We start from the raw sequence: 26,382 nt of genomic DNA on the forward strand, positions 1-26,382 counted from the left end.
TAAATCACTTGCTAAATCCAGCACAGTTACCCATCAGAAACAGAATTTAGGTTAAATCCATCTGATGCATCTACCCAGGGTCTGAAACCTCTTGCCATCAACTGCTAATTTAAATGAAGGTGCCTTTCTTATCATAGGCCATTCAGGATTATCTATAATTAATAAAACAAAATATAACTTTGCCAATTTGGTATGTGAAAAAAAGCTGGTGTCATAATTTTAATAATATATCATTATATACTATTATACAAGAGTATCGCTAAAAGTATCAAATGAAAAGCAAACAATCCTTAACTCTAAAGATAGATAATCCCTTTGGAGACAGTGACAAGCCCAAAGACTCAAAATTTCCAAGCGGTACTCCCATTTATTATGTGCAATTTTAGGAAAATCATTTAACCCTTCAGAGATCTTTTTTTTAACCTGCAAAATGGAAATAACAATAGCTGTCCCTACTTTCCTAACTACACTACTGTTAGAATAATACAAGGTGTAAATGAAATCACTTAGTAACCTATAAAAACCCTATATAAATGCAAATGTAATATTAAAATGACTAATTTGAAGAAAATAAGGCAGTAAACATTAGTGTTTGCAATTTTATAATCAATTCCAAGAATAAAAACTATTCTAAGAATATAACTTCTTGGAAAGCTCTGAAAAATTAGAGCATGAAATTGAAAATGATTTAAAAGTGCTTTAAAAAAAATCTTTATCCTAATGATAAACAGCTCCACAATGAATATTGTACAGAGAATAAAATTCTATGCCACTTAAGTCTGCATTTATCTTCATCAACATTCATTAAACTTGATATCATCAATAAGGATTATAAATATCACAAAATAAAAGGTGAGACTCAACTCTAGAAGCTGTCTCTAATGTTCAATGAGCTTTTCTCCTGTGTTCCAAGGCCCATCCTCACCTGTTTCACTGGTAGGACGAACAGCAATTGGTTCTGCCAACTCTGTTTTGCCAGATCTTGTCACCCAAGCAACCTAGTAAGATGAAATCATTTTTCATACATTTTTTAAACAGCACTTTAGAGGAAGAGCACAGTTATAGTCAAAACTCTATTTCAAGTTTTGCTATATCAATTAAGGCAAGTTAAAGTAACTGCTTCTGTTCACTGTGAGAAAAGGTAGATACTTACCGTCTTTATAATGTTTACTGAAAAGTAAAAGCCAGTTAATTAGCGAATGTAACAAAAAGAATCATGACTTGCCCTGATGAAAGAAATCTAATTTTTTTTAAATGGTTTTACATTTCTCTAAGTTGGCTGCAGTAACTTGCCTTTTAAATTACTATTCAAGTATGAACTGAAAATATACTTCTGAGTTCATGACAGAAAACTGCAAAAATAAATAAAGCAGGCTAACTTACCTCAGGGGCAAAGTCAGCAACGTGAGTCTTCTCTTTCTCTAATGCACCTTGAGACACAAACATGGGGAAATAGCAGTTTTCAACACCAAGTTTCTTGATCTCAGCATCAAAAAAGTCCTTGATGGATTCCCAAATGGAATATGCCCAGGGACGAAGGATATAGCAGCCACTTACATCATAGTATTCAATCATTTCTGACTTTGTGATGACCTTTTTAAAAGAAAAATATAGTCTATGAAGCCTAAATTGAACCAAAATTATAGTATAAGTGCCAAGAGTATGATAGCCAAGCTTCAAGTCTGGAGGCTTCCCCTGTTGGTGCATCCTCTTAATGTGCGTGTAAAATGGATCATTCTAGACTGAGAAACACCAGGGCTCTAAATTCTTAAGACGACTTGAATTCTAACCTTGCTTCTGCTGTTTCACCATTTTGTGACTTAGGACTAATCCCTTTACCTCACCAGAAAAACAAAACAAAATAAAAAATCAAATAATGACTATCTCATAGGGCTACTTCTCAATTCAATACTTTCTGTGACATTGCTTTGAAAACTGACATGTTACATGACTATGCTATGTATTTTAAAGGCAATATGCATTATTACTTTGTGTCTGGATTTCAGAATCTAAATATAAAGTAGCCTTTGAGAAATTTAAAACATAAAAATCAACAGAACCCATACTCACTTGAGAATACCAATCTGCAAGATTTTCTTCTTTTTTTGCCTCAAGACCCAACCTGCAGATATAAAAAATACAAATCTCTTCATCCAGCAATTGCTTTGTGGCTGAATGGAAATAAACCTCTAAACCTCAAAAGAGCTTGGTTCTCCTTCAGTCTGAGTTATTTCTATATTTATATCTCTTCTATATTCATTCCCATGTTTTTAACCTAGAAAACAGTTCAATCATCTCTTAAAAGATCGTGTGATGCTATCCACCAAAAGCTAGGAAAACTAATAAGCGTAACAAAAGCTATGATTTTAATGCAGACATTCCTTTTACAAAGTTCTTTATAAGGAACTGTATTTGTACCAAAGATAGAGCCTATTCACATAGTGTTCTCACTAAAAAATAAAAAGAATCTTTTGCCAGTTTCAATCCAGATAAAAATATAGTTAGTAAGATCAGTGTCTCATTGAAAGTAATATGTAAAAAGTAGTAAAGACAATGGCTATATGTATACATGTGTCAATACATAAGTGTGTATATATATATATCCTTACATGTAAGTTTTTTTCTATAAGTTTTTCCTTTAACCACAGTAAATAGAAGTTGCAGAGACAGATGCTTCCAAAATAAATTAGATCTGCAATAAAAAACTATTCTAGAGATATGGGAACATATGTATATGTATAACTGATTCACTTTGTTATAAAGCAGAAACTAACACACCATTGTAAAGCAATTATACTCCAATAAAGATGTTAAAAAAAAGTTTGAAGTCATTAATGATGGTGATTGTGCAATAAACTCTAAGAAATTAAAAAAAAAACTATTCTAGACAATAATCTTTTTAATGAAACACCATTATTCAGGAAACTGTGGTCTTATGATCCACATAGAAAAATCTACCCATTAGCTATGTTTTATAAAAGGTACATCTTTTTAGAGTTTACAAACAAGGCTTTATTGGCTTAAAATCTTAATGTATTTATGTTTGAATTCTGTTGTTTCACTTTGATACATCTCAACAAAATGCCTACATGAAATCTGGCCGTTTCACAAGCAGCCAGAAGGTACAAAATGAGAAGTTCTATTCTCACTTCTACTATTCTATAATGCTGATCACCCAGTCAATGGGCAAGAAAATAACTGTTGTATTCTCTTGTTTGAGGAGACACTGTGTGTATACTGTGAGTGATGAGAGGCAGAATTTGAAATTCAGCTAAACAAATCTAACACCAAAGTATCTCTAAATAGTAGCTGCTAACAACAGCCTAACTTAGGTTCAGCTTAGAGCGAACCTCACATAAAATTCACTCTAATTTTGGGATGTGGATAATGGGGGAATCATATTGTTCACATGGATTAGAAGATATTGAAACACCATCTATTCCACAGTGCTGTCTTTAAACCAGCTTTGTTTTATATTTAACCAATTTTAAAAGCCTACTGAGAACAAAGTTCTTGTTTAGTCCCCACAAAAGATTTTCATTTGAAAAATCTGCTAAAGTGCAAAACAACGTGTACAGCTAAGCTAACAATTGTGTTACAAGGGAGAAAGAAGAGGAAAAAAAATATATATATATCTATATATACACAAACACATATATATTTGTTTTTACTTGTGTAAGCAAATGAAAATCTCTCAGTGGACAGGGAAGAAACTAGTAACAGTGGTTACCAATTCATTATGGTGGTAGGAGGACCTGGGAAGATGGGAAAGAAGCATAGGAGTGAGACTTCACTGAACTTTTTATATTCTAAGATTCTTGAAGCAAGCAAACGAATGTGTTACCTATTTAAATAAACAGAAAATGAACAAAAACTGTCTGCTGACATTATACCTTTAGCATTCTCCAATTTAATGTCACAGTCAAACTACCCAAAATTTGTTTCTTTAAAAAAATAATTAAAAGTTCACTTCATCCAAAACTTTGCTTCACTTCCAATGAAGTTTCCACGTTTTATTACCTGGTCTGCTTCTTAGGCCCTTGTCCTTCTCCTGGTCCACTTGATGACAGCCCACTTCCTTGGTTTTTAGAAGAGTCTTTCTTTTGGCCATCGTTTTGTTTCTGAGTTTTATTCTGCTTTTCAGATTTATTTTCCTTTTCTTTCTTTTTCTTATCTTTTTCCTCAGCCCCATTGGCAGAGACAGGCTTATAATCTACTCCCGTCAGAGACTTGTACTGTGCCTTCAGCTGAAGGAGTTCTTGTACAGCTGTATCTACTTGATCCTTTAATAAAAGAGGAAAAAGAGAAGAGAGCATTTAATTCAAATCACTGTCTAAGCACCAATGTCCAACACTTTATAAGCAGATTTGAAAACACAAAGGCAGAGGGTATGGGGTAGGGGTGGAGAATGTTAAATACACACTACTGAAAATGAATAAAAGAGCATGAGAAGCAGAAACAGAACTGGAAAATACTGACTAAAAAACTGTACTATAACTGCACTGTTCAAAGAATAGCCACTGGCCACATGTGGCCGATTAAATTTAAATTAAATAAAACTTTAAATTCAGTTCCTCAGTCACGGAGCCGCATTTCAAGGGCTCAACAGCCCTTGCGGCTAGTAACTACTGTACTGGACAGAACTGTTAGAGAACATTTCCATCATCTCAGAAAGTCCTATTAGAAAGCACTAGGATATAATATGCATTCTACTTTAAGTTGAGTCATTAAATTATATAAGTTGAACATTTCACAGTTATAAAAAATGACAGTAATCAAGTTTCTATATTACTGGTTAAACTTCAAAACCTATAACGACTTACTGTTTTCCACTCATCTGAATCGGTACCAACAAATCCATCTCCTATAAAGATAATACAACTAGCGCACACTATACTGGAGCTCAAGATAAAACTTGCCATTTGAGATTGACAGAGCTTTAGGAGAATGAGTCAAACAAAGAGTACGCATCAAGGGCCTACAATATGCCAGGCACTGATATGGTCTAGGTCCCTATTCTCAAGGATCTTACAGACGAGAGAGAAACAGACAACAATTAAACTAGCTGTTAAACGATTTAAGTGTTATGTCAGAGAAAGGCAGTGTCATATGAGAATGACCAGGCCACTCTAGCTGGGATGGAGGATGGGGGTTAGGATCAACGAACGCTTCTCTAAAAGGCAAGATGAAAGAGCTGAGAACCGACATCGTGAGTAGAAGTTAGCCAGATCTGACGGGACACAAAGGGTTCCAGGCAAAGAAAACGGCCTGTAGTGTAAGAAACAAAAACACACAAACCTAATACCACACTAACCTTAGAAGCTTTTTCAGCTTTAAGTTTTCGAACTACTTCTCCTTGAGTTGCTACTTTGTCAAAAAGTGATTTGGCTTCTGGTGTTTCTGGACCACGAGGCTCAGAGCTTCTGGATGGACTTGAATCTGAACTTTGTGATGATGGGGGCTGACCAGGAATGTACTCCTTCCCAGTTTTTTCTTTATACTGAGCTTTCAGGGACAGTAAGCATTCTACAGCTTCATTTACTTTAGCCTGAGATAAAAGAGAAAAAAAAAAGTATTTAACGCTTTCTAAAATTTCTGAAAATTTCAGTGATTATTAAAAATCATTAACTACCACCAAAATATCCCTGTAAATAAGCTTCATGGAGAAACCCAAGCACAAAGGAGCTAAATCATCAGCCTAAAATAGCAGATGAAAGCTAAAGAAAAGTTCAAAATATAAATATAAATCTATATACAAATCATAAAAGTAAACATAAATGCACATACACATCTAATACTGTGACGTTACACTTTACATATGTAAACAGACAAATTATAGAACATCCCAGCAAACTGTCCGTTTCCAAGCCCTGCGACGGTAAAGAGTGGAGCCAGAATTTACAAAACCAGAATTTGCCTGTATGAATCCTTATTCTCTTCAGCCTATTAAACAGACACTAAATACAGCACTGGAAAAAAAACCCACAGTATGGACTCAACTAAAGAATAGCTACATCACTCTTAAAAATTTACAGTGAAATGAGAAGGTATGTTGAGGTTTTAATTAGACATTCACCTATATATATCAGCCTCTGATACTTCAACAGAATTATGATGAAAAAAACCGAAATACTCAGCCCAACTGAGACACTTGTGACTTCAGCAGAGAAGGACAGGCAAAGGACCCACGCTGGACACCTTACCTGAATGGTGATACCATCTAACCACAAACTACACTATATACTATATACTATACCACTGGAAAGTCAAGGCATCAATCAAAACAGAGAAAAAGTGCCTCCCAATTACCTTATCCAAGTTTTATGGCTACGGTCTAACAGTGCTCCAAATAGCTAAGAGGAACCCAACACAAGCAGAAAGAATACTAAAATGGGGGTCAAAGGAACACAGGCAGAACCGGTATACCTTCAAAGAATTTGCATGTACAAAACAGCAACTGACATTTCCTTGTCTAATGCTTTATGATACAGCTTTGCTGCCTGTTAGCGTCTACCACACTAGGCATCACAGAGGAAGTAAAGGTAAGAGGAGAAATTGCAAAGAGAAATGAGTAGGTTGTCTGATTTGTACTCCTGACCTGTCTCTTGTTTATATTCTGTCTTTAGAACTGAATGTTTCCACAACAAAGTCCTAAGAAAAAGAACATAGTTAATCAGACACACAAGAATCAAGAAACTTCCATCAGCTAAAAGAAAGAAAATGGCATAAAAGAGTTAAGCGACTTTCCTGTAACCATTTCTACAAAAAGAGGTCTATTTAAAAGAAGTTCCATTTTATACTATAAGCAGGTATTGACTAGAGTTTGAAGTCAGATGGCACACATTTCACAAAGGAAAAACCCTTGTGTGGCAAGATTACAATTTGAAATATTATAAGGAGAAAATTAATATGGACAAACCACTTCATTACTGAATGAAATATCCTAAAAGTGGAGTAAAATTATATATGTCTATATCCTCTCCAACTAAATTATTATTAGTTAACTAAATTATTCAGGCTATTTTTCGAAACAGTGAAATCATACTACTTGCTATGCAGTCTTATCTGATGATTTAGAAGGTACCTAAAGATTCTTGAAAGAAGTAGGATTATCAATATAAAACGTAATTACTATCATTTTATGGCCTATTTACTCTGTGCCAGATACTATGCTAAGTGCTTTACGTGGACCATCTTATTCAATTCTCAAAACAACCCTGATCCATTTTATAGAAGAAAGAAGAAAAGCTTAGAAAGATTAAGTACCTTACCCAAAGTTATACAGTAAGTGGCAGAGCGAGAATTTTAATCTACGGTTTATTCTAGTCTTTCATCTTGAACACAATAGTATGCATCGCATTATAGAAGGTATGAGACAATGATCTAAATTTCAACGTTCATTTTAATCCTACTAACATGCCATGAACACTGCTTTTTCAAAAGAGGTCTTTGATTCTCACTTGAATACGTCTCATAGAATGAGAAAAAAATAATTTCTTTTAATATTCTAGTTTTCTGGATCAAAAGACATTTACAAAGAGAAATTGGATAGTACTACTCAGTAGTACAAGATTACACAACAGCAGAATGTTAAAAAGCACTTGTTAATAGATCTTAAGTCTTTAATGGACAAAGGCTGTTTTAAACTCACCTAACATGTGCCAACACAGACAAGAAAAAAGTTTTCAATAAATAATTGTTGATGCGGATGAATGAGAATGGAAACAGCCTACAAAAAGACTTCAGTAAAGGTTTAAGATGGGAATTTGAGGAAGTAAAAATGACGTTGAAAGAATGATTTAAAACATGACTGAAAACGTAGAAAATGGACAAGAACACACCTGGCTGGAATGCATGAAAAGTACACAAACTGTTTTTGCGGCAGCCACTAGATGGAAACACTTCCCCATGGGGAAAGGCGGCAACTTTAATAAAAAGAAAAACCTAGAACTTAACCAATTCAAAATAGTAAGAACAGAACCTTTCAAAATGGCCTCAGCACCTCAACGATCAGTGAAAAAAGCTTTAAAAAATACTTCTTTCAAACTGTATTTTTTTCCCAACTCTATTCACAGTCACCCACCTTTGCTCCTCACTAACACAGCTGAGGGAATTACACCTCCACACATTAATGACGACTCCCCAGAGCAAAGATTCTCACTTCGCTGGGGGGGGGGGCGGGGGCGGAGGTTGGTGGTGAATGGTAATCAGAAGAGGGAGTCTTTCAAATGTGGGAGAGGGAGTGTGAAGCTTGTATCATATTAAAAAGTCTGCTTGGGGGCTTCCCTGTTGGCGCAGTGGTTGAGAGTCCGCCTGCCGATGCAGGGGATGCGGGTTCGTGCTCTGGTCCGGGAAGATCCCACACACCGCGGAGCGGCTGGGCCCGTGAGCCATGGCTGCTGAGCCTGCGCGTCCGGAGCCTGTGCTCCACAGCAGGAGAGGCCACGACAGTTAGAGGCCCGTGTACCGCAAAAAAAAAAAAAAAAAAAAAAAGTCTGCTTGGAGATTTAGCAAACTTAAAGTTTGAAGGTTTTCAAAGAAATGCATTTTTTCTCTAAATCAATGGATCAGAAATCTATGTTTATCTTAAGCCTGTAAGAAACAGCCTATTAGTGAACCTGGATCCCAGGAACCAATACAGCACAGGAAAGGGCCCAGACTCCTCAGTCAACCTGGATTAGAACACCTGTTTTGCCATTTCTCACCTGGTTCACTTACCTACATCACAATGCATCTGCTACTTTTCTGACACAAATAAATCAATACAAACTCCTCTGATTTTCCTAGAAGATCCTTCAGCTGAAATAAGTCTTGTGAAATGTCTTCTTTCACAAGATGGTTGGATTTATACTTGCTTAGAGCAAATTTAAGTTTGCATTAAGTACCACATACAAATATAGCAGAAACCCACTAACACAAATTCCAAACAAGAAGCTCAAAACCATCAAGGGAAAGACGGGTTTGTTTCTTCTCATTTTCTCCGCCTACGACATTTATTTTTTGGCCTGAGAATTCTTAAGGCTATTTGGGGTGGGTGTGAGGAGTAGTGGTTTTCCAGAACAGCCTGTTTAATGGACAAAGGGATATAACAATGTGTTTCCTTTCTTGATAAACTGTGATTTGGGTTTTAAAACCAAAAACATTGGTGTAAAATACAAAAGAGTAAAGGTTGGTGAAACATTTAAGATGAATTACTGGGGGCATGAAATGCAAGGTGCTGTGAATTAAAATGCTGCAGGCGCAGAAGTAAAAGGTGACCAGCACCCCCTCGACACAGACGAGGTTTGACAAGACGAAACAATCGTGGATTATTATTTTGATTCAACGTAGTCATCATCTGATTTTGCTGCCATTCATTACTTCAATTTTTAAAATCCTTAACTATAAATGTTCTGAAAAGTCTTTCCACTAAGGGAAAGACTTTTCAATAATAAAGGGCCCAGGCCAGACAGTAAATATATTAGGCTTTGCAAGTCTGTTGCAACTACTCAGCTCTGGAATTACAGGGCTAAAACGGCCATGGACAATATGTAAACTAGTAAGTGTGGTTGTGTTCCAGTAACATTTTACTTACAGAACACAGGTGCAGGCCACAGTTTGCCAAGCCCTGTCCTGGAGTCTGAAGTGTCATAGTATTCCATAAAACCTTTGATTTACCATTTTCTGACTCCCATTTCAAGAAATACTATAAATTCATGTTCAAAACACTTCACTCACAAAAAAAAAAACAACAACACTCAAATTTCAAATCAGAGGAATCTGTTCAAAATCAAAGCTTTATTTTTTGGAACTGTAACTTTAAAACTTTCAAAGTTAATACTTAAAATGTGAAAAGTGGCCTTAACTATTAAAGTAACTCAGCGGTAAGAGTTATTAAATATTTGGCGTGTTCTTGGATTTCCACCTCACACTTTGCTTGATCCCCACTTTAATGCAACAATCTACTGGGCAGGAGGAAAAGGAAAGGGGAGCAGAAGGTGGACTTGAAGGGGCACTGAGGGTGAACTTGAAGGTTTTTATTCTTTGCCCACATTATGCTTATATTCTGCCTTCATGCTTAAAAGTTCGTGCACGGAATCACCGATCTGATCCTGAAAAAGAAAAGGGGGTGGGGGGGAACGAATAGAGGAAGAAAAGTCTCGTTGAAACCTATAACTATAAAACCTCAGCCGACCACTTTCCTTACTTTAGTGGTAGTAACATGACGTAGGAAATGGAATGATAAAGCGGCTTAGATAAATTACGAATGTTAAAACAAGCACAGACTTGCTTAATAAATAACAAACTAGTAAAACCATGACTCTCTGGTGCTTAGAATGTCTCTAACTGGAAATAACTTGGGAATGAGTCAAAATTGGAATCCACGCTTTGCAAACTTCAGGAAGTTACTTTTACATTCATATTCACTTCAGAAAGTAGTTTCTCATTGGCTACTAAAACCAACAAATAAAAAAAGGAGTATTATTTGAATGTATGTGGTGTTGTGAGGATTAAATGCAAAAATAGTAATGTATAGTGAACAGTGCCAGATATAGTCTACATAACACTTCCATTCAGAATAACTGTGTTGGTTCTCTAGGAAAAAAGAGCAATTTACTACTGTTAGCATTTAGAGAAAGAAAAAAAATATATATATATAAGTAATATTTTGAAACACAGATATGGTATACATTGTAGGCTTTCAATAAATGTAGGTTAAACTACACTGAAGTCAGATTCATTTCAGTACCACATTTATCATTATCAAAAAGCACCTAGTGAAAGTACCTGCCCAATTTCCAAAGAAATTTAGAGTTTTTTACCCACAGGCTGATTTTCATAACTTCAGCAGTGCTATTTTATGAATGTAATCCATTAACCCAACAGGATGGGAAATAAGAGTTAGCTGTTGCTCTGAGTATAATGGTTGCCGTTGTTACTACCCCACACATAAGTAGCTGACCAAGAATCAGCACAGAATATCACATGCTCTACTCAGAATGAAGGAATTTAAAGAGCAAAGCCCTTCCCCTCAAATTATATCTAGAAAAGGGTCCATGGTTAGTGTATGACATATACAGAGAGTACAAAATGCTCCTAACCTCACCACAGGATAGGAAATATCAAGGGTTTATATGCCGAACCCATACACCTACCAGCCTTTATTCCCTGAAGCAAAGCTGTTTTAGAGCATCACAGCTATGCAGGACTTCAACAGGCTCATTAAAGAGAAAGGAGAAGAGATTTCTCACACTTCACAATGAAGAGACAGAAAAATAATAACTTCTGGAGCAAAACCCAAGATCTCCCCAAAGCGTTTGCTCTCCTCAGCAGAGGTCAAATGTCCATGAATGAAAGTATCTTAGGGGACAGGGTCAGATGCAGAAAAACTTGTTAATGAGGTGAGGAATTTACAACCTCAAGTTACTTAATCACTCTCCAACCAAAGCCCAGGATGTTGACCAGACCACAGATCCCCAGGAACATTTTAGAACAGATCTCCTCCAGTCACATAAGTCAAGCCTAGTGGTTCATCACACCTCTCTGTGTTCATGCCACAGCCCAGATTCTACAGTTTTTGGTAGCTTATCCAGTTACAGCACTACTAGTTTGATCATGTTTTAGAACTATGCTACTATTTCAGTAGAACCACATGTCTTGATTATTAAACTTGATTCTTCTCTATCCCAGATGCCATTCCTTTTGCCTCTTATTTAGAACAAGCAATCCTGTTCCACACTCAGTGCTACCACCCACTTGGCTAAATGTTTTGCCTAAAGATACCGTTAAAACGAGAATGAAATTTATACTTCAGTCAAAATGTGGTATCACTTGAGGGCTCCCCTACAAAAAATCTGAAATAGTCACTGGTCAGAAACCTCTTGACAACTCATTATTCCCTGAATACCCCTTGACCTTTTGCTGGTGCATCTTCTACACCCAGTCCCAGGCTAGCGGCATCAGCACCGCCTGAACAACTCTTTACAAATGCATACTCTCTGCATGCTCTGGACTTACTGAAGCAGACACTCAGGAGGTAGGGCCCAGCAGCCTGTGTTTTAGCCAGCTCTCCGGTAATTCTGATGCACAGTAAAGCTTGAGAACCACAGATCTACACTTAAGAGTACCTCCTCTGAAAGTCATTCACCTTAAAGGGCTTTTTCTACTTCAGGACTACTTTAAATATCCTTTATAACTGTTCCCCCTTGCCTGCCACTTACAGACACAGACACTTCTGAGAGCCATTTATACATATCCCACAGGATTACAGTCTGTGCATGGCTCTTGCTCAGCCCCACGCCCCCACTAGATGGTAAGCTGCCTCGCACTAATATTTCCAGAGCTTGGCAGATAGCACGTATCAATAAATGTTGACTGTTACGTCAAAATACTCAATCGGACAGTCTATAGACAACACGTCTCATAAGATGAGACTAGCCTAGGTCGTTTGACCTCATAAGCTTACTTACAATGTGTCTAAACTCGTTCCAGGATACTGACCTTAGGGGCTTTTTCAGCTTTCAGTTTACGAACCACCTCCCCTTGTGCAGCAACTTCATCATACAGAGATTTACTTTCCAGAATATCTGATGACGATGTAGAAGAAACATTCTGTACTATCGCAGCAGGAGGATTTCCAAGTTTATATTCCTGGCCAGTTTTCTCCTTATATTCAGCCTTCAAAGCCAAAAGCTGTTTTACAGCTGCATCTATATCTTCCTTTGCTGCTTTCTTGGCTTTTAATTCACGAACCACATCCCCTTGAACAGCCACTCTGTTGTAAAGGACCAAGGAATCCTCAGACGTAGCACAAGTATTATTCAAAGGAGCTGACATTGTCTTAAGAGGAGTAGCTTCCTACAGAGGCAGAAAACCAAAAGTAAAATTAATTCATGTTAAAAATCTTTCCACAAAATTATATCAAACTGTTTTCTAATGTTTTAAGTTAAAAACAAAATTTAAAAATTTTACTCCTTAAGAAGTTTAAATGAATAATCTCATTCCTAAAAATTTATCCTAATGAGAAAAAACAGAAGTAAACAAAGGTAGAGGTACACAGATATTCACTCGAGCATTTTTATTACAGCAAAAAACTGAACCTAAATCATTACCATTAGAGGACTATTTAAAGAAATTATGACACACCCACCAGATCTGAGAACAAATCACTGCTCTACCACACACTAGCTGTGCAACCTTGAATTAGTTACTTAAGCCAGTTCTGCTTTTTAACCATAAGGGAGGGATAATAATTGCATTGAACCCATCAGGTTGATGGGAAATAAAAGGTAATAAATCTATGTAAAGCTCTTAGTTACAAAGGCTGAGAAAATGTAAATATCAATGAGTTAGGTATTATTACTAACTTTTTAAAAGATGAGATATATCTAGATTGTTGACAAGGCAAGAGCTCCATGAAATACTGTGAAACAATTTTATAGTAATGCTGTGAAACAATTCCATTTGTGTAAAATTATATATTTATAGGCATATGGTTGTATATAAGCATGTGCAACAAATCCAGAGATATGTTCCCTAAACTGATTTCTGGATAGTGAATAACTATATTTATTCTCAATGACATGCTCTTCTTCCGCTTAGAATGTTCTCCTCCTACTGAAACCCTTCCAACTTTAAAACCCTGCTACACCATACCTTCCCTGTGACTTTTTTCTTTAATGGTCTTCTACTTAATCTTTCAGAATAATCTCATACATATTCATTGAGCCATACGTATTAAACTCCAAAATGTTTGGCTCTACTCCAGAACTCTGTCCTGATACCAGACCCAGTATTCTGAAAGGTCTTCTAGACATCTTTACCTGGATAGCTAAGAGGCACCTCAAGCTGTATCAAAGTTGCATTTTACATGAAGATTAGGTTCTAAAATCACCATGTAAGTCAAAAACCACATACACTAAAAAATTAGTCCCCCCCAAATTCCTTAAATCACTCATAATTTATAGTATTTTTTTAGTGAGGTATATATATATACAATCATAAACATTAATATGCATATATAAGTGCATAATATTATATAATAAGGGAAGACTACAATAAAGGAAGCCATTGTATCAAAACTATATACAGGGCTTCCCTGTTGGCGCGGTGGTTGGGAGTCTGCCTGCCGATGCAGGGGGCGCGGGTTCATGCCCCGGTCTGGGAGGATCCCGCGTGCCGTGGAGCGGCTGGGCCCGTGAGTCATGGCTTCTGAGCCTGCGCGTCCGGGGCCTGTGCTCCGCAGCGGGAGGGGCCGCAGCGGTGGGAGGCCCGCGTACCGAAAAAAAAAAAAAAAACTATATACAGTCTGTTCTGCTACACTTATTTTTGGTAAGATGAACTGACTCATTCATGGTTGGTAAACAGGGGAGCAATATCAATATAATGCTGAAAAATCACATCACCTTGTACGTGCTTTCTCCCAGTGTGTTAATGTTTTATATCAAAGGAGCATAAAGGAGAAAGCTTACTCACAATTAAAGAGAAAGCTTTAGGAATACATGACAATCTTACAGGAGAATGAGAAAGTCTGTATAAGTGCATTCCTTTAGGGCAGGTGGTACTTTAAAAAAAATGTTTTCCATAACATTAAACCATCTAATGACGGTGTAAGCATGGATGAAGAAGCTTCAAAGATATATATCCTCTTCTGCTCAAAAAAAAAAAAAAGTGTTGAAGCAGGGTACTCCCTGGATCAGACTTTAATTTTTTTTAAATTAATTAATTTATTTACTTATTTATTTTTGGCTGTGTTGGGTCTTCATTACTGTGCGCGGGCTTTCTCTAGTTGTAGTGAGCGGGGGCTACTCTTTCTTGAGGTGCGCGGGCTTCCCACTGTCGTGGCTTCTCTAGTTGCGGAGCACGGGCTCTAGGCACGCAGGCTGCAGCAGTTGTGGCACGTGCGCTCAGTAGTTGTGGCTTGCAGGCTCTAGAGCTCAGGCTCAGTACTTGTGCTGCACGGGATTAGTTGCTCCACGGCATGTGAGATCTTCCCGGGCCAGGGCTCGAACCCATGTCCCTTGCATTGGCAGGTGGACTGTTAACCACTGCGCCACCAGGGAAGCCCCAGACTTTAATTTTGATAACACCGGTATCTACTGGAGGCAAATACCGTCAAAGATCCATATATCAAAAGAGAGAGCAATACCCCTAAGGTTTAAGGCTGCAATGATGGTTGACTGCAATGTTGGGTACAAATGCCTGTCAACTGTATTTTAACTTCTATTAGGATCTGCGCAGGTTTCAAAGCTTTTCCAAAACCTTTTGGATACTCCTCCCACCAAGAAGCCTCTACATCCTCTCCCTTGAATCTGGGCAAGGTTATGACTGCTCAACCAATACAACATGGCAGAAGGGACTCTATGTGAGGTTTCCGAGGTTAAATCATAAACCATACAGTGATGCTTCGAACCTGTCTACTGGACACTCACTTTTGGAGCCCTGATCTGTCATATACGAAGTCTCACTACCCTGACACTCATGCTGCAGCTCTCTGTCAACACCTCCACTGAGCTCCTAGCCAACAGCCAGCATCGACTGCCACCCATGTGGGTGAGCCATTTGGGATGTCCGGCCTCGCTGAGCCTTCAATGACTGCTACCCAGCCACAATATGAATGAAACCATAAAAGATGTAGTTTTCAGTGGTTTGCCCCAATCCTATTTTTCCTGATTAGTATGTCATCTTGTAGAACATAAAGTTTTTCAGAACACACGCACTGGGGCTTCCCTGGTGGCACAGTGGTTAAGAATCTGCCTGCCAATGCAGAGGACACGGGTTCAAGCCCTGGTGCAGGAAGATCCCACATGCAGAGCAACTAAAGCCCGTGGGCCACAACTACTGAGCCTGCGCTCTAGGTGCTGCGAGCCACAACTACTGAGCCCGCATGCCACAACTACTGAAGCTCGCATGCCTAGAGCCCATGCTCCGCAACAAGAAGCCACCACAATGAGAAGCCCACACACCACAACAAAGAGCAGCCCCTGCTCGCCACAACTAGAGAAAGCCCATGTGCAGCAATGAAGACCGAAAATAAAGAACACATACATTAACTCATAGCATAATGCTAATAACTTTACAGGAAATGTAAAAGATGAGAGGCACAGGTGTAAATTGGGACCAATGAGGGAACAGTAGCCAAATTTCCCATCTCGTGCTATTCTAGTATATATACTAGCAGTTCTCAAGGTGTGGCCTACAAACCCCAGAGGGTTTCTGAGACCTTTTCAAAGGAGGTCTGCAAGGTCACAGCTATTTTCATGATAATAAGATGTAATTTGTAGTTTTTGCTCTCACTCTCTCATGAGTACACAGTGCAGTTTTATGGAGGCTAAGGCAAATTAAAAAGATTTGCAAAAATGCAAAACCATACCACTCTCCTAACTAAAAGTTTTCTTTTAGAAAACAGTTACTTTTCTAAAAAAAAGTTATTTATATAAACATACAGTTTTTATTATTGCTATTTTTTAAATGAATTAATAAATTCTTTTAATACTTCTCAATTTTAATGGCAAACACTGATAAATATAATCCATGTAAACGAAGGTCCTCAATCATTTCTAAGTGCGAAACCAAAAAGTTTGAGAACTGCTGGTATATAAATAGCACAGGGATACTGCCCTACTTAAATTCTTACTTCTCTTCCTTTAATTTTCTTTTGGCTAAGACTACATAGCTTTTAGTTTGTGTAAATTAAAAGCTCAATTCATGACATTCCCGCTCTTAACAGCTCCAAACTTGTATCTCCTAATAAACTGTGCTTCGGTCTTCCCTAGCTCAGGTTATTTACCACTCACTTACCTAGTCAACCAAAACAAAACTAGAAGTTACTGTCTTCCTATTTTACTACCTGAATTCATGTCCTACTTTATTTCCTCCATGCCCTCATGCTCTGGCTTCCTGACCACTTATCACACCTTCTAATCCTACATCCAATCCACCCTCCAAACTGTCTTCTTCACTGCTACCAAATCTTCAATGACTACCCAACTGCCAACACCTATGGACCCCAAAGTATGCAGCAAGGTGTTCCAGGGAGCCACTGGAAATTCCTAGGGACACCACGGGATGTTTTAAATATCTAAGGTAAACAGTAATATATCCAACATCTGTCAAACACTGCATACTACAAGTTCAAGGTGGCTGGGTTTCAACATTAGTTTGTGCTACATTCCTTTCAATGATGCCATATCTTTGCAAAGCTGGATTTTTCACAGCTGTTTTGTTAAAAATCAAATACCACAGGAAAATCATTGTGGAAACAGAAAATAAGCATGGTAGTGTCCAATCTGAGTCCAAGGTTCAAGAAAGAAATAAAAGTATTATTTTTTTCTTTCAATTGATATGTCATTTTAAGAATGAAATAAAAATAAGAATGTAATTTAAATATCTAACATTTAAGAACAAAATCTTTTATAAATGAAATTTAAGTTTCTTTTCCTTCAATTTATGCATATTATTTTTTTCAAATGGCTACTAAGTTACTGGGATATAAATATTTATCTAGTTGCTTGAACTTAACTACTTAATAAAGAGAACAGTTAGGAATTTCATTCAGCCTAGAGGTGTCATGAAAAAAATTACTGGGAAACTAAGGGTGCTATGAAATGAGGAAGTTTGAGGACCTCTGGCCTGCACAATAAACCCCCTAATTCTCTAGACATGTCACGGCCTCTCAAATCCACATCCTGTAAAATGAGGACAGAAGCTGTGTCTCTATCTGGAATGTCCTCCAGACCCGGACTGCCAGGAAGATTCCTAACTCATTCTTAAAGACAGAGATTAAGCATTACCCCCAAGATGAAAAAAAACCAGAAAGAGGCAAAGTTTCTCATTTGCCCTTTTTCTCTTTTCTAACCCTCAATGACTGCTGGGAGCTCTTCTCCAAGATGCACTGGAGTTTGATAAAGTGCAGACAGGGAGCCAGAAAACCAGGTCACTGTCCTAACACTGTCGTAACGACTTGTTTTCTTGGGCAAGGATCTACTACAGCTCTATTAGAATTAAAAAAAGCCTTTTCTAAAAGATTCTTTTAATCTAGTCTTTCTTACTCTTTCACATAAAAAAAATTAACTTTTGAAAATCTTGTTTTGCAGGGTGTTTTAAAACCTTACAAGAAAGAACAACAACAACAAAAATCGCAAAAGTTAGAGTTATTGTCTTCTTCGATCTCAACAGTGAGGAAGACAATCTTTGTAAACAAACAGACTCTAAACCCTAGGACAGAAAGATCACTGATTAGAGACATATCCATAAAAGTAAATTATTTACCTCATTCTTTGTTGTTTCTACTTTGGCCTTTTCCTTTGACCCAGATGTTGGCATTTCCTTCGTATGCCCATCAGGAATGTATATCAGAATGCAAGGAGCTTCTATGCAACTATATGGACTAAAAAGAAAATGCAGGGACAAAAAAGTTTGTTTCAACAAAATTATCTGAACAGCAATTAAAACTGAATTCCCAGATTAATTCAATGGCACTGTTAATACTTTTCAAGGTATAAGTAAATAGTCCATTCTCTTATTCAAATCAGAGTCTCTTCAGAGTAGTTTAAAAACAATATATAAAAATTGACATGTCATATAAACTTTCAATTTATGAACTTTCGTGGATATGAAAATGCTAAGTCCAGGACAAAGTTACATCTACTTTGGCCACCAGAAATGGCATTAGTGGATGTTCATGGTCTCACTCTTGACTTAAAAGAAATGCATCTACATACCACACCTAATCTGCTTATGAGCAGAAGAATTTCTGTAAAACATTTATTTTGTAAGAATTTCTCAATTCTAAAGGGTACAGTCATTAGCAAAATCCACTGCCCTTGAGACTACTCATAAGCAAAATATTTTTTTGAATTTTGTGGCAAAGGCCACAGAGTAAAAATAAGTGAGAGAATTTAATAACAATAGAATGCTATACATCTCTTCAGTATTTCTGAATACGGCCTTATTGAAATATAATTCACATACCAAAAAATCCACCCTTTGAAAGTACACTATTCCCTGGTTACATAAAATTGTGCAACCATCACCACTATCTAATTTTAAAACATTCTCACCACCCTAAAAAGAATCTTTGTACCCTTTATCTATCACTTGCCAGTCTCCCATGCCTCTGGTCCCTAGCAACCACTAATCTAACTTTGTTTGTAAGAATCTGTCTATTCTGGACATGTCATATAAATGAAATCATACAATACGCGGTCTGTTGCGACTAGCTTACTTCACTTAGCATAATGCTTACAAGGTTCACGCATGTTATAGCACGAATCAGCGCTTCACTTTTTTTTATGGCTGAACAATATTCCCTTGTATGGATACACCACATTTTGTTTATCCATTCATCAGCTGCTGGGACATTTGGGTTGTTCGTACCTTTTGTCTATTACGAATGATGCTGCTGTACATTCATGTACAAATTTTTGTGTGAACATATGTTATTACTTTTCTTGGGTATACATATAAAAGTGGAAATGCTAGGTCAAATGATAACACCATATTTAACTTTTTGAGGAACTGCCACTTTGTTTTCCAAAGTAACTACATCATTTTACAATCCTATTAGCAATGTATGAGGGTTCCAACTTCTCCACATCCTCAACACTTGTTACTGCCTGCCTTCTTGATTACAGCCATCCAAGGGGATATGGAATTATATCTCACTGTGGTCTTGATTTGCATTTTCCTAATAACTAATAATATTGAGCATCTATTCATGTGCTTATTGACCACTTGTATATCTGCTTTGGAGAATGTCTTTGTCCGTTTTTAACTGTCTTTTTATTATCAAGTTGTAAGGATTCTTTATTTATTCTGCATACAAGTCCTTTATCAGATACATGTGCAAATATTTTTCTCTCATTCTGTGGACTGTCTTTTCACTTTCCTGATGGTGTCCTCTGAAGCACAAAAATTTTTGATATAGTCCAATTTATGTATATTTTCTTTGGTTGCTTATGCTTTAGGTGTTATATTTAAGAAAGCACTGCTAAGATTACAAAGACTTAAACTTATGTTTTCCTTTAAGAGTTTTATAGTTTAGCTCTTACATTCAGGTCTTTGATCCATATTTGAGTTAATTTTTATACATGGTATGAGGTAGGGGTTCGTTCACTCTTGCACGTGGTTGCTGATACAGCACCATTTGTCAAAACGTTCAACAATCTTTCAGAATAAACTGAGAGCCTACTCTCTTCTGGGCATGACTCTAGTTGGTACCATCACTATCACTACCACTACCACTACCACCACCACCACGACCACCATCACTAAATATTTAACAAGGGCTTAATAAGTACTGGGCACTGTGCACGCTGTTTACACACATGGTCTTATTTGACTAACGGCAACGTGATACTAAGATGAACATGAAAAAAGTATCTGCCCTTAATGAATTTCCAGTGGTGGAAACAAGATAGATAGATAGATAGACAGACAGACAGAAAGATAGATACAACAGCATGTGATAAATATTCTAAAGAGGAAAGTGCTCGCTGCAATGGGGACACATAGGTTGGGTGCCTATCCAGATTAGAGGAATACAAGAAAGCTCTGGAAGAAGTAACATTTGAAAGGTTACCCAGATGAAGAAAAAGAAGCACGGCCATTCCAGGAAAAAGCAAGAAGTTCAAAGGTAGCTGATGACTTTGGAAAGCCCCAAGCAATGCAGTATCTTGAACAGAAGGGAGGAAGAGGTCAGCTACAACACAGATGGCTCAGGTGGGTCGAGAGGCCATTACATGGAAACTCTTGCACGCCAAACTAAGAAGTTTAGATTTTCCTCTGAAGCTAACAAGAATTATTAAGCAGGGGGGGATAATGTGATAAAATTGTTACTCTGAAATTTTTAGACCGGGGGCCATATGAAAAGTGGATCAGAAAAGTGCAAAACTGGAAGGAAGAGACTACTTTAGAAACTGTTTTGGCAATCAAGGAAGAAATGCTAAGGGCCTGAAACAAAGGCAGAGCAGTAGAAGCACAGAGATGAACTAGGCAAGCAGTACAAACAACAAGGTTTACTGATTAGAATGGGGGATGAAGGAGAAGAACTGAGGAGAGATGGTAACTAGGATCTTGAATTTTGAAGTTTGAGGTCCTTGAAAGTTATCTATTCAGAGATGTCTAAAAGGCATTAATTAGATTCACAAGTCTGGAGTTCAGGAGTGAGGTCTGATCACAAAGTTAAAGAGATGCAATAAAAAAACAGCAAAGACAAAAAAAAGAAACGCGAACAAAAATTCAGAGACTGAAAGTTCTCCTAGTAATTCTATTACTTCATGGTTTAAAAAAAACACAAACATTTGTTATAATCCTCTAACTGTACCTGCTATACTATTTGTATTCTACAATATATCTAATTAAAGTACACTATAAAGAAAAGCTGCCTGTGATAAACCATAATGGAAAAGAATATGAAAATGTATATATATATATGTGCAACTGAATTACTCTGCTGTACAGCGGTAATTAATACAACACTGTAAATCAACTATACTTCAATAAAAAATAAATTTAGAAAAAAAAAGGTAATAGTTATAATGTTTATCCAAAGATAACACTGAAATTTTTTTCTTTGTACTTGGACCATGTGAAGATGAATGGTTTAGTTCTAGAAATAAAATTTGTTATTATGCTGTTTCAAAGTTAAAATTTGTTACAATGATGTCTGAAACAGTAAATACAGAAGAACAAATGAAACCGAACAGAGAATTGTCAGGTACAGTATTTTAGTGGAAGTTCAATCTTTAAAATATTATTCATTATAAGAATTTTAAGCATTTTCATTTAAATGTTCAGTTACACTGATTTACCTAATGGGTTCATAAGGTTGATCACATATGAAGAAGCCTCTTCTCTGGAGTTGTATAATGTCTCCTTTTTTCAAATCCTTAAGGCAGGGATCCCCCAGCATTAATTCTTCATGCTGTAAAGATGGTATAACACCAAAATACACTTTCTTGAACATCAGAGCACTAAAAACAACCCTAAAATGCAAGCAGCTTTTCCAGTAGCTCTAACAGGATATGTTAAAAACTTTACTACTTAAGCACATGCAGTAAAACAGTGAAATATTAAAATAAATAACAATTATTCATTATATTTCTAAAAGTTAACATTTATATACTGATGGGCTTCATGAACTTTTTAACTAACTTGATTGGCGTCCCTTCAGATATAAAGAAATTTCCCACTATAAATATGAAGTACAATACAAGAAGCACACAGACCTAGCTGAAAGGCACGCTGGCGCAGCACTAAAGCACAAGGGCTCTAGAGCCAGGAGGCCTGGGTTTGAACCCCAGCTCTACGCCTTATTTCCTGTCCTCAAGCAACTTACTGAACCTCACTGTGCCTCCGTTTCTAGAATTTATAAAATGGGAACATTATTCTTTTGTATCATTTTTAACAAAATTCTAGAAATCTTTTCCATTTTATCTGAGGAAACAAATACTTAAAACTAATTTTAAAAATTATAAAGAAAAGGTTATACTGATACAACAGAGCAAGATGAAATAGGGTTTCTTTCAGGAGGCTACCTTACTGTTCTTGTTGACATACTGCTTAAAGTCCTCGTCTTTTCCCAGTACGGGCTTTGTGATCAAGTGCTCGTAAGTGACACAGATTGCTGGGACAGGAAGAGCACGTTCAGTCTCGGCAAGCCATGTGATCTTAGTGGTTTTCTTATAGTCTTTGTTCTCCAAATTCAATTTTGCATCAAGAGATACAATTTTTCCTTCTGCATTTCTAAAAATAAGATAGGAAAGTGTTTTCAGAAAACAAACCTTAACTGCCACAAATGCATTATTTTGTTCTGTACCTGTAAAAAATGGATAGGGAATTTTCTTTGGAAAAATTTCAAATAAAACATTTGAGTTTCTAGTAGGTGCCAGACATTAACTGGTTAAGAGATGAATGAAGTAGAGTCCCTGCTATCAAGATACTAATATGTGGACAGATCCCCCATACATCTGATGAAGAACATGAACATGTTTATGAATTTTAGAGTCACCTGGAGTAAACATTAAAAAATCTAAAACACTGTATTTTCAAAACATTTATCAATTACTTGACATCATATGTAATGACACGACAATTGATATTTCAGAGTTTACTATATTAATCTTAGCATACTATGTCCCATTTGTGTAATCTTAAGAACTGTTAAGTGTAGCACACTATAATAACTGGAAAGTTCATATTCAGCACAAAACGATTAAATTTAAAGTAGATTTTAGTGTCCATCAACAGAGTAATGGATAAAAAAGATGTGGTACGTATATACAGTGGAATATTAGCCATAAAAAGGAACAAAAGTGGGTCATTTGTAGAGACGTGGATGGACCTAGAAACTGTCATATAGAGTGAAGTTAAGTCAGAAAGAGAAAAACAAATATCGTATATTAACCCATACATGTGGAATCTAGAAAAATGGTATAGAGGACCATATTCGCAAAGCAGAAACAGAGACACAGACGTAGAGAACAAAAGTATGGATACCGAGGGGGAAAGGGGTGGGGCGGGAGGAATTAGGAGACTGGGACTGACACACATACACTACTGATACTAGGTATAAAATAGACAACTATTGGGAACATACTGTATAGCATAGGGAACTCTACTTAATGCCCTGTGGTGTCCTAAATGGGAGGGAAAGCCAAAAGGGAGGGGATATATGTATATGTACAGCTGATTCATTTTTGCTGTGCAGCAGAAGCTAACACAACATTGTAAAGCAACTGTACTCCAATAAAAATTAATTAATAAAAAAAATTTAAAAATAAAAAATAAAGTAGACTTTAGGATATACAGAATGTTATACATACAATTTCTGTCCAAAGGATCTCTCCACCATGCAATCGCATTCTGAGAATTAGATGATAAAAGGGGGGCCTAAAGCATTAGAATTATTTTTTATATCTACATGCTGTCGTTTTCAACATCACCAGCAATATCCTAATACTCTATTAATGTAATGAAATATATATGGAAAAAAACCTTAATGTGTCCAGAATCTGCAGCATCTACGCCTGGGTAGATGTACCAGCCAGCACCATCAATGGGTCTGAATTAGGTAATTTTTAATAAATGAATAAACATAAAAGACTTTCCTTCCATATTTATTTGAAAACAAACAAAAAGTTCTTACCTGTGTATTTTAGTAATATTGATGTTGCCCCAATTTATAAATGTAACCGTCTCACCCTCTGACAACGTCTCTGCGTCAGCACCTTCAATGAAAACTTTAGGACTATACCAGACGGGTTTCAAGCCAACATCAGGATTCTGATTAAAAAAAAAAAAAGGGAATGTTGGTTGAAACAACAACTATTGAACCCAGTATGAAATTTCTACATTCATTCATTTTATTCCTTAACAAAAACAGAAGTCATCTGTATTAGTCTGATTCCCAGCTCTGTGACCCTGGGTCAGACACCTGACCAATAATATACTGGAGTCAGATGACGGTGGTCTGCCCCTGAGATTACTTCCAGCCTAAAACAATCATTCTTTGTTTTTACAGCTAAGACAGTATTTGTCTCACAGTGTCCCTCCAACCAGAATCTGCTTTGCTAGCCCTCAAAAATCTCACTGCTTTTGCAGCAAAGGAGAAAATAAAGTCATTCCTCATCAGTGGCTGTGGAACGTCACTATAGGAACAGATGTCATCTTAGCAGGAAATGGTAGATCTTTCACATTTTAGGAGACAAATTTGAAAGACAGTAGCATACATGTACAGAAAGATGAATTTTCTGCCTTTTCAGTATATATTATATGAAGAAGAAAAACAGATCCAGAAAATACAAAGAATGCTATATTTGTTAAATTTCAGATTTTTGTTTGACCGAAATCAAAAGAAAAAAAAGTGTAAGAAGATCCTTTGAATAAATGTTAAATAACACGCGTTCAATAATTGTTCACTGAATGCACCAATGCACTTGAAAAAAGTCAGTATGTTGCAACAACTTATACTATGCTGGGCTCAGAACAGAATACTGACAGGCTAAATACAGAACACTTTGTGAGGGAAAGGATAATGAAAATTCCACAGAGCAAACTGAGCAATCCAGTCATCATTTAAAGTGTTTCCTAATCAATTAGTTATTTAACTATTACTTATTCTTTATTATTACAAATAAGCACCCTTAAAAGTTTTATTCTCACCGTTCAAATTTTAAAACATTAAGCTTCACATTTAAGCTAACTGTAGTGGGCGATATGATACATCAGAAACCACCATTCACCTGGTTGAACCCATCAGATGCAAGATAAAGGCAACAGTAAAGCCAAATCAATCTCACACTCACACACACTCACACACACACACACACACACACTCTCTCCCCAAGTCTTATTAGGGGTACCCTTAAAATAAGTCTTCCAAATTAAAAAGAAGCTAATGTCATACAGAGAAAGGCAATCATAGGTTACCACTTAAAACACTTATAACTGTTCATGAAACATATCACCTTACACCTGAGTAAGTCTATGAACGTAACATAGTTATGAGTAAGGTTATGAATATATTAGTCTATTAGTATATGAGTGAGTTAGTCTATGGACGTAAGCTTCATTAGATAATAAAGATATTTACAGACAACTCACAAAGCTAGAACAAAAGGATCTATTTTTTCTTCAAGACTATCAACCTAGCAGTTATAACCGTGTGAGACAACAAACATGGCTTAACTAAGAGGAACTCCCTGCTACCTGTATTTAAGATTTATATTCCGAATTCAGATAGACAAATTTCATTGTCACTTCACTGATATTTTCTAAAACAGAGCCAATGGCAGCATGATAGACTCTGGACTCAAGCTGTGATTCAATACTATTAGGTCAAATGTTTTGGCTTAAAGGCAACAGCGAATAACCCAGCTAATAGAGAATGCACCTCAGCTTTCACACAGAGATAAGAGCATGGATTATATAATACCTCCAGGAAGAAATAAATTCTTATTATACACTAATATGCTATCTCCACAAAATAAAAAATAGGCACCGAGTGTAACAGTTCTGTGTGATGTGCTGTGGATAGTAATACTGCTAGAATAAATTTCTTCAGTAAGAAATCCACAAAAACATTTACTTCAATTAGTATCAAATTCTTAAACAGCTCATACAATTCAACATCAAAAAAATAAACAAGCCAATTTAAAAATGGACAGAAGAAGTGAATAGACGTTTTGCCAGAGGAAATGCAGATGGCCAACAGGCATATGAAAAGATGCTTAACATCGATAATCATCAGGGAAATGCAAACCAAAACCACAATGAGATACTGTAACCTTGCGCCTGTCAGAACGGCTACCATCAAAAAGAACACAAATAACAAATGCTGGCGAGGATGTGGAGAGAAGAGAACACTTGTGCACTGCTGGTGGGAATGTAAATTGGTGCAGC

At 36.7% G+C, this 26,382-nt stretch overlaps 1 protein-coding gene across 1 annotated transcript in view; it reads right to left on the reverse strand.

Annotated features, from left to right (window-relative positions):
- Positions 1–26,382, reverse strand: part of EPRS (glutamyl-prolyl-tRNA synthetase) — a 68,363-nt gene that overhangs the window by 15,730 nt on the left and 26,251 nt on the right. Inside the window, exons 14-23 of the mRNA XM_029228428.1 lie at positions 24,128–24,264; positions 22,518–22,725; positions 21,792–21,904; positions 18,250–18,367; positions 12,481–12,837; positions 5,315–5,548; positions 4,021–4,283; positions 2,071–2,122; positions 1,384–1,593; positions 926–998 (exon numbers count right to left, since the gene is read on the reverse strand). Of these exons, the coding sequence (XP_029084261.1) occupies positions 926–998; positions 1,384–1,593; positions 2,071–2,122; positions 4,021–4,283; positions 5,315–5,548; positions 12,481–12,837; positions 18,250–18,367; positions 21,792–21,904; positions 22,518–22,725; positions 24,128–24,264 (1,765 nt within the window). The remainder of the gene's footprint in view (positions 1–925; positions 999–1,383; positions 1,594–2,070; positions 2,123–4,020; positions 4,284–5,314; positions 5,549–12,480; positions 12,838–18,249; positions 18,368–21,791; positions 21,905–22,517; positions 22,726–24,127; positions 24,265–26,382) is intronic.

This window comes from Monodon monoceros, unplaced genomic scaffold (genome assembly GCF_005190385.1).
Source record: "Monodon monoceros isolate NGI ecotype Baffin Bay Population unplaced genomic scaffold, NGI_Narwhal_1 Super_Scaffold_18, whole genome shotgun sequence".
Classification (NCBI taxonomy): Eukaryota; Metazoa; Chordata; class Mammalia; order Artiodactyla; family Monodontidae; genus Monodon; species Monodon monoceros.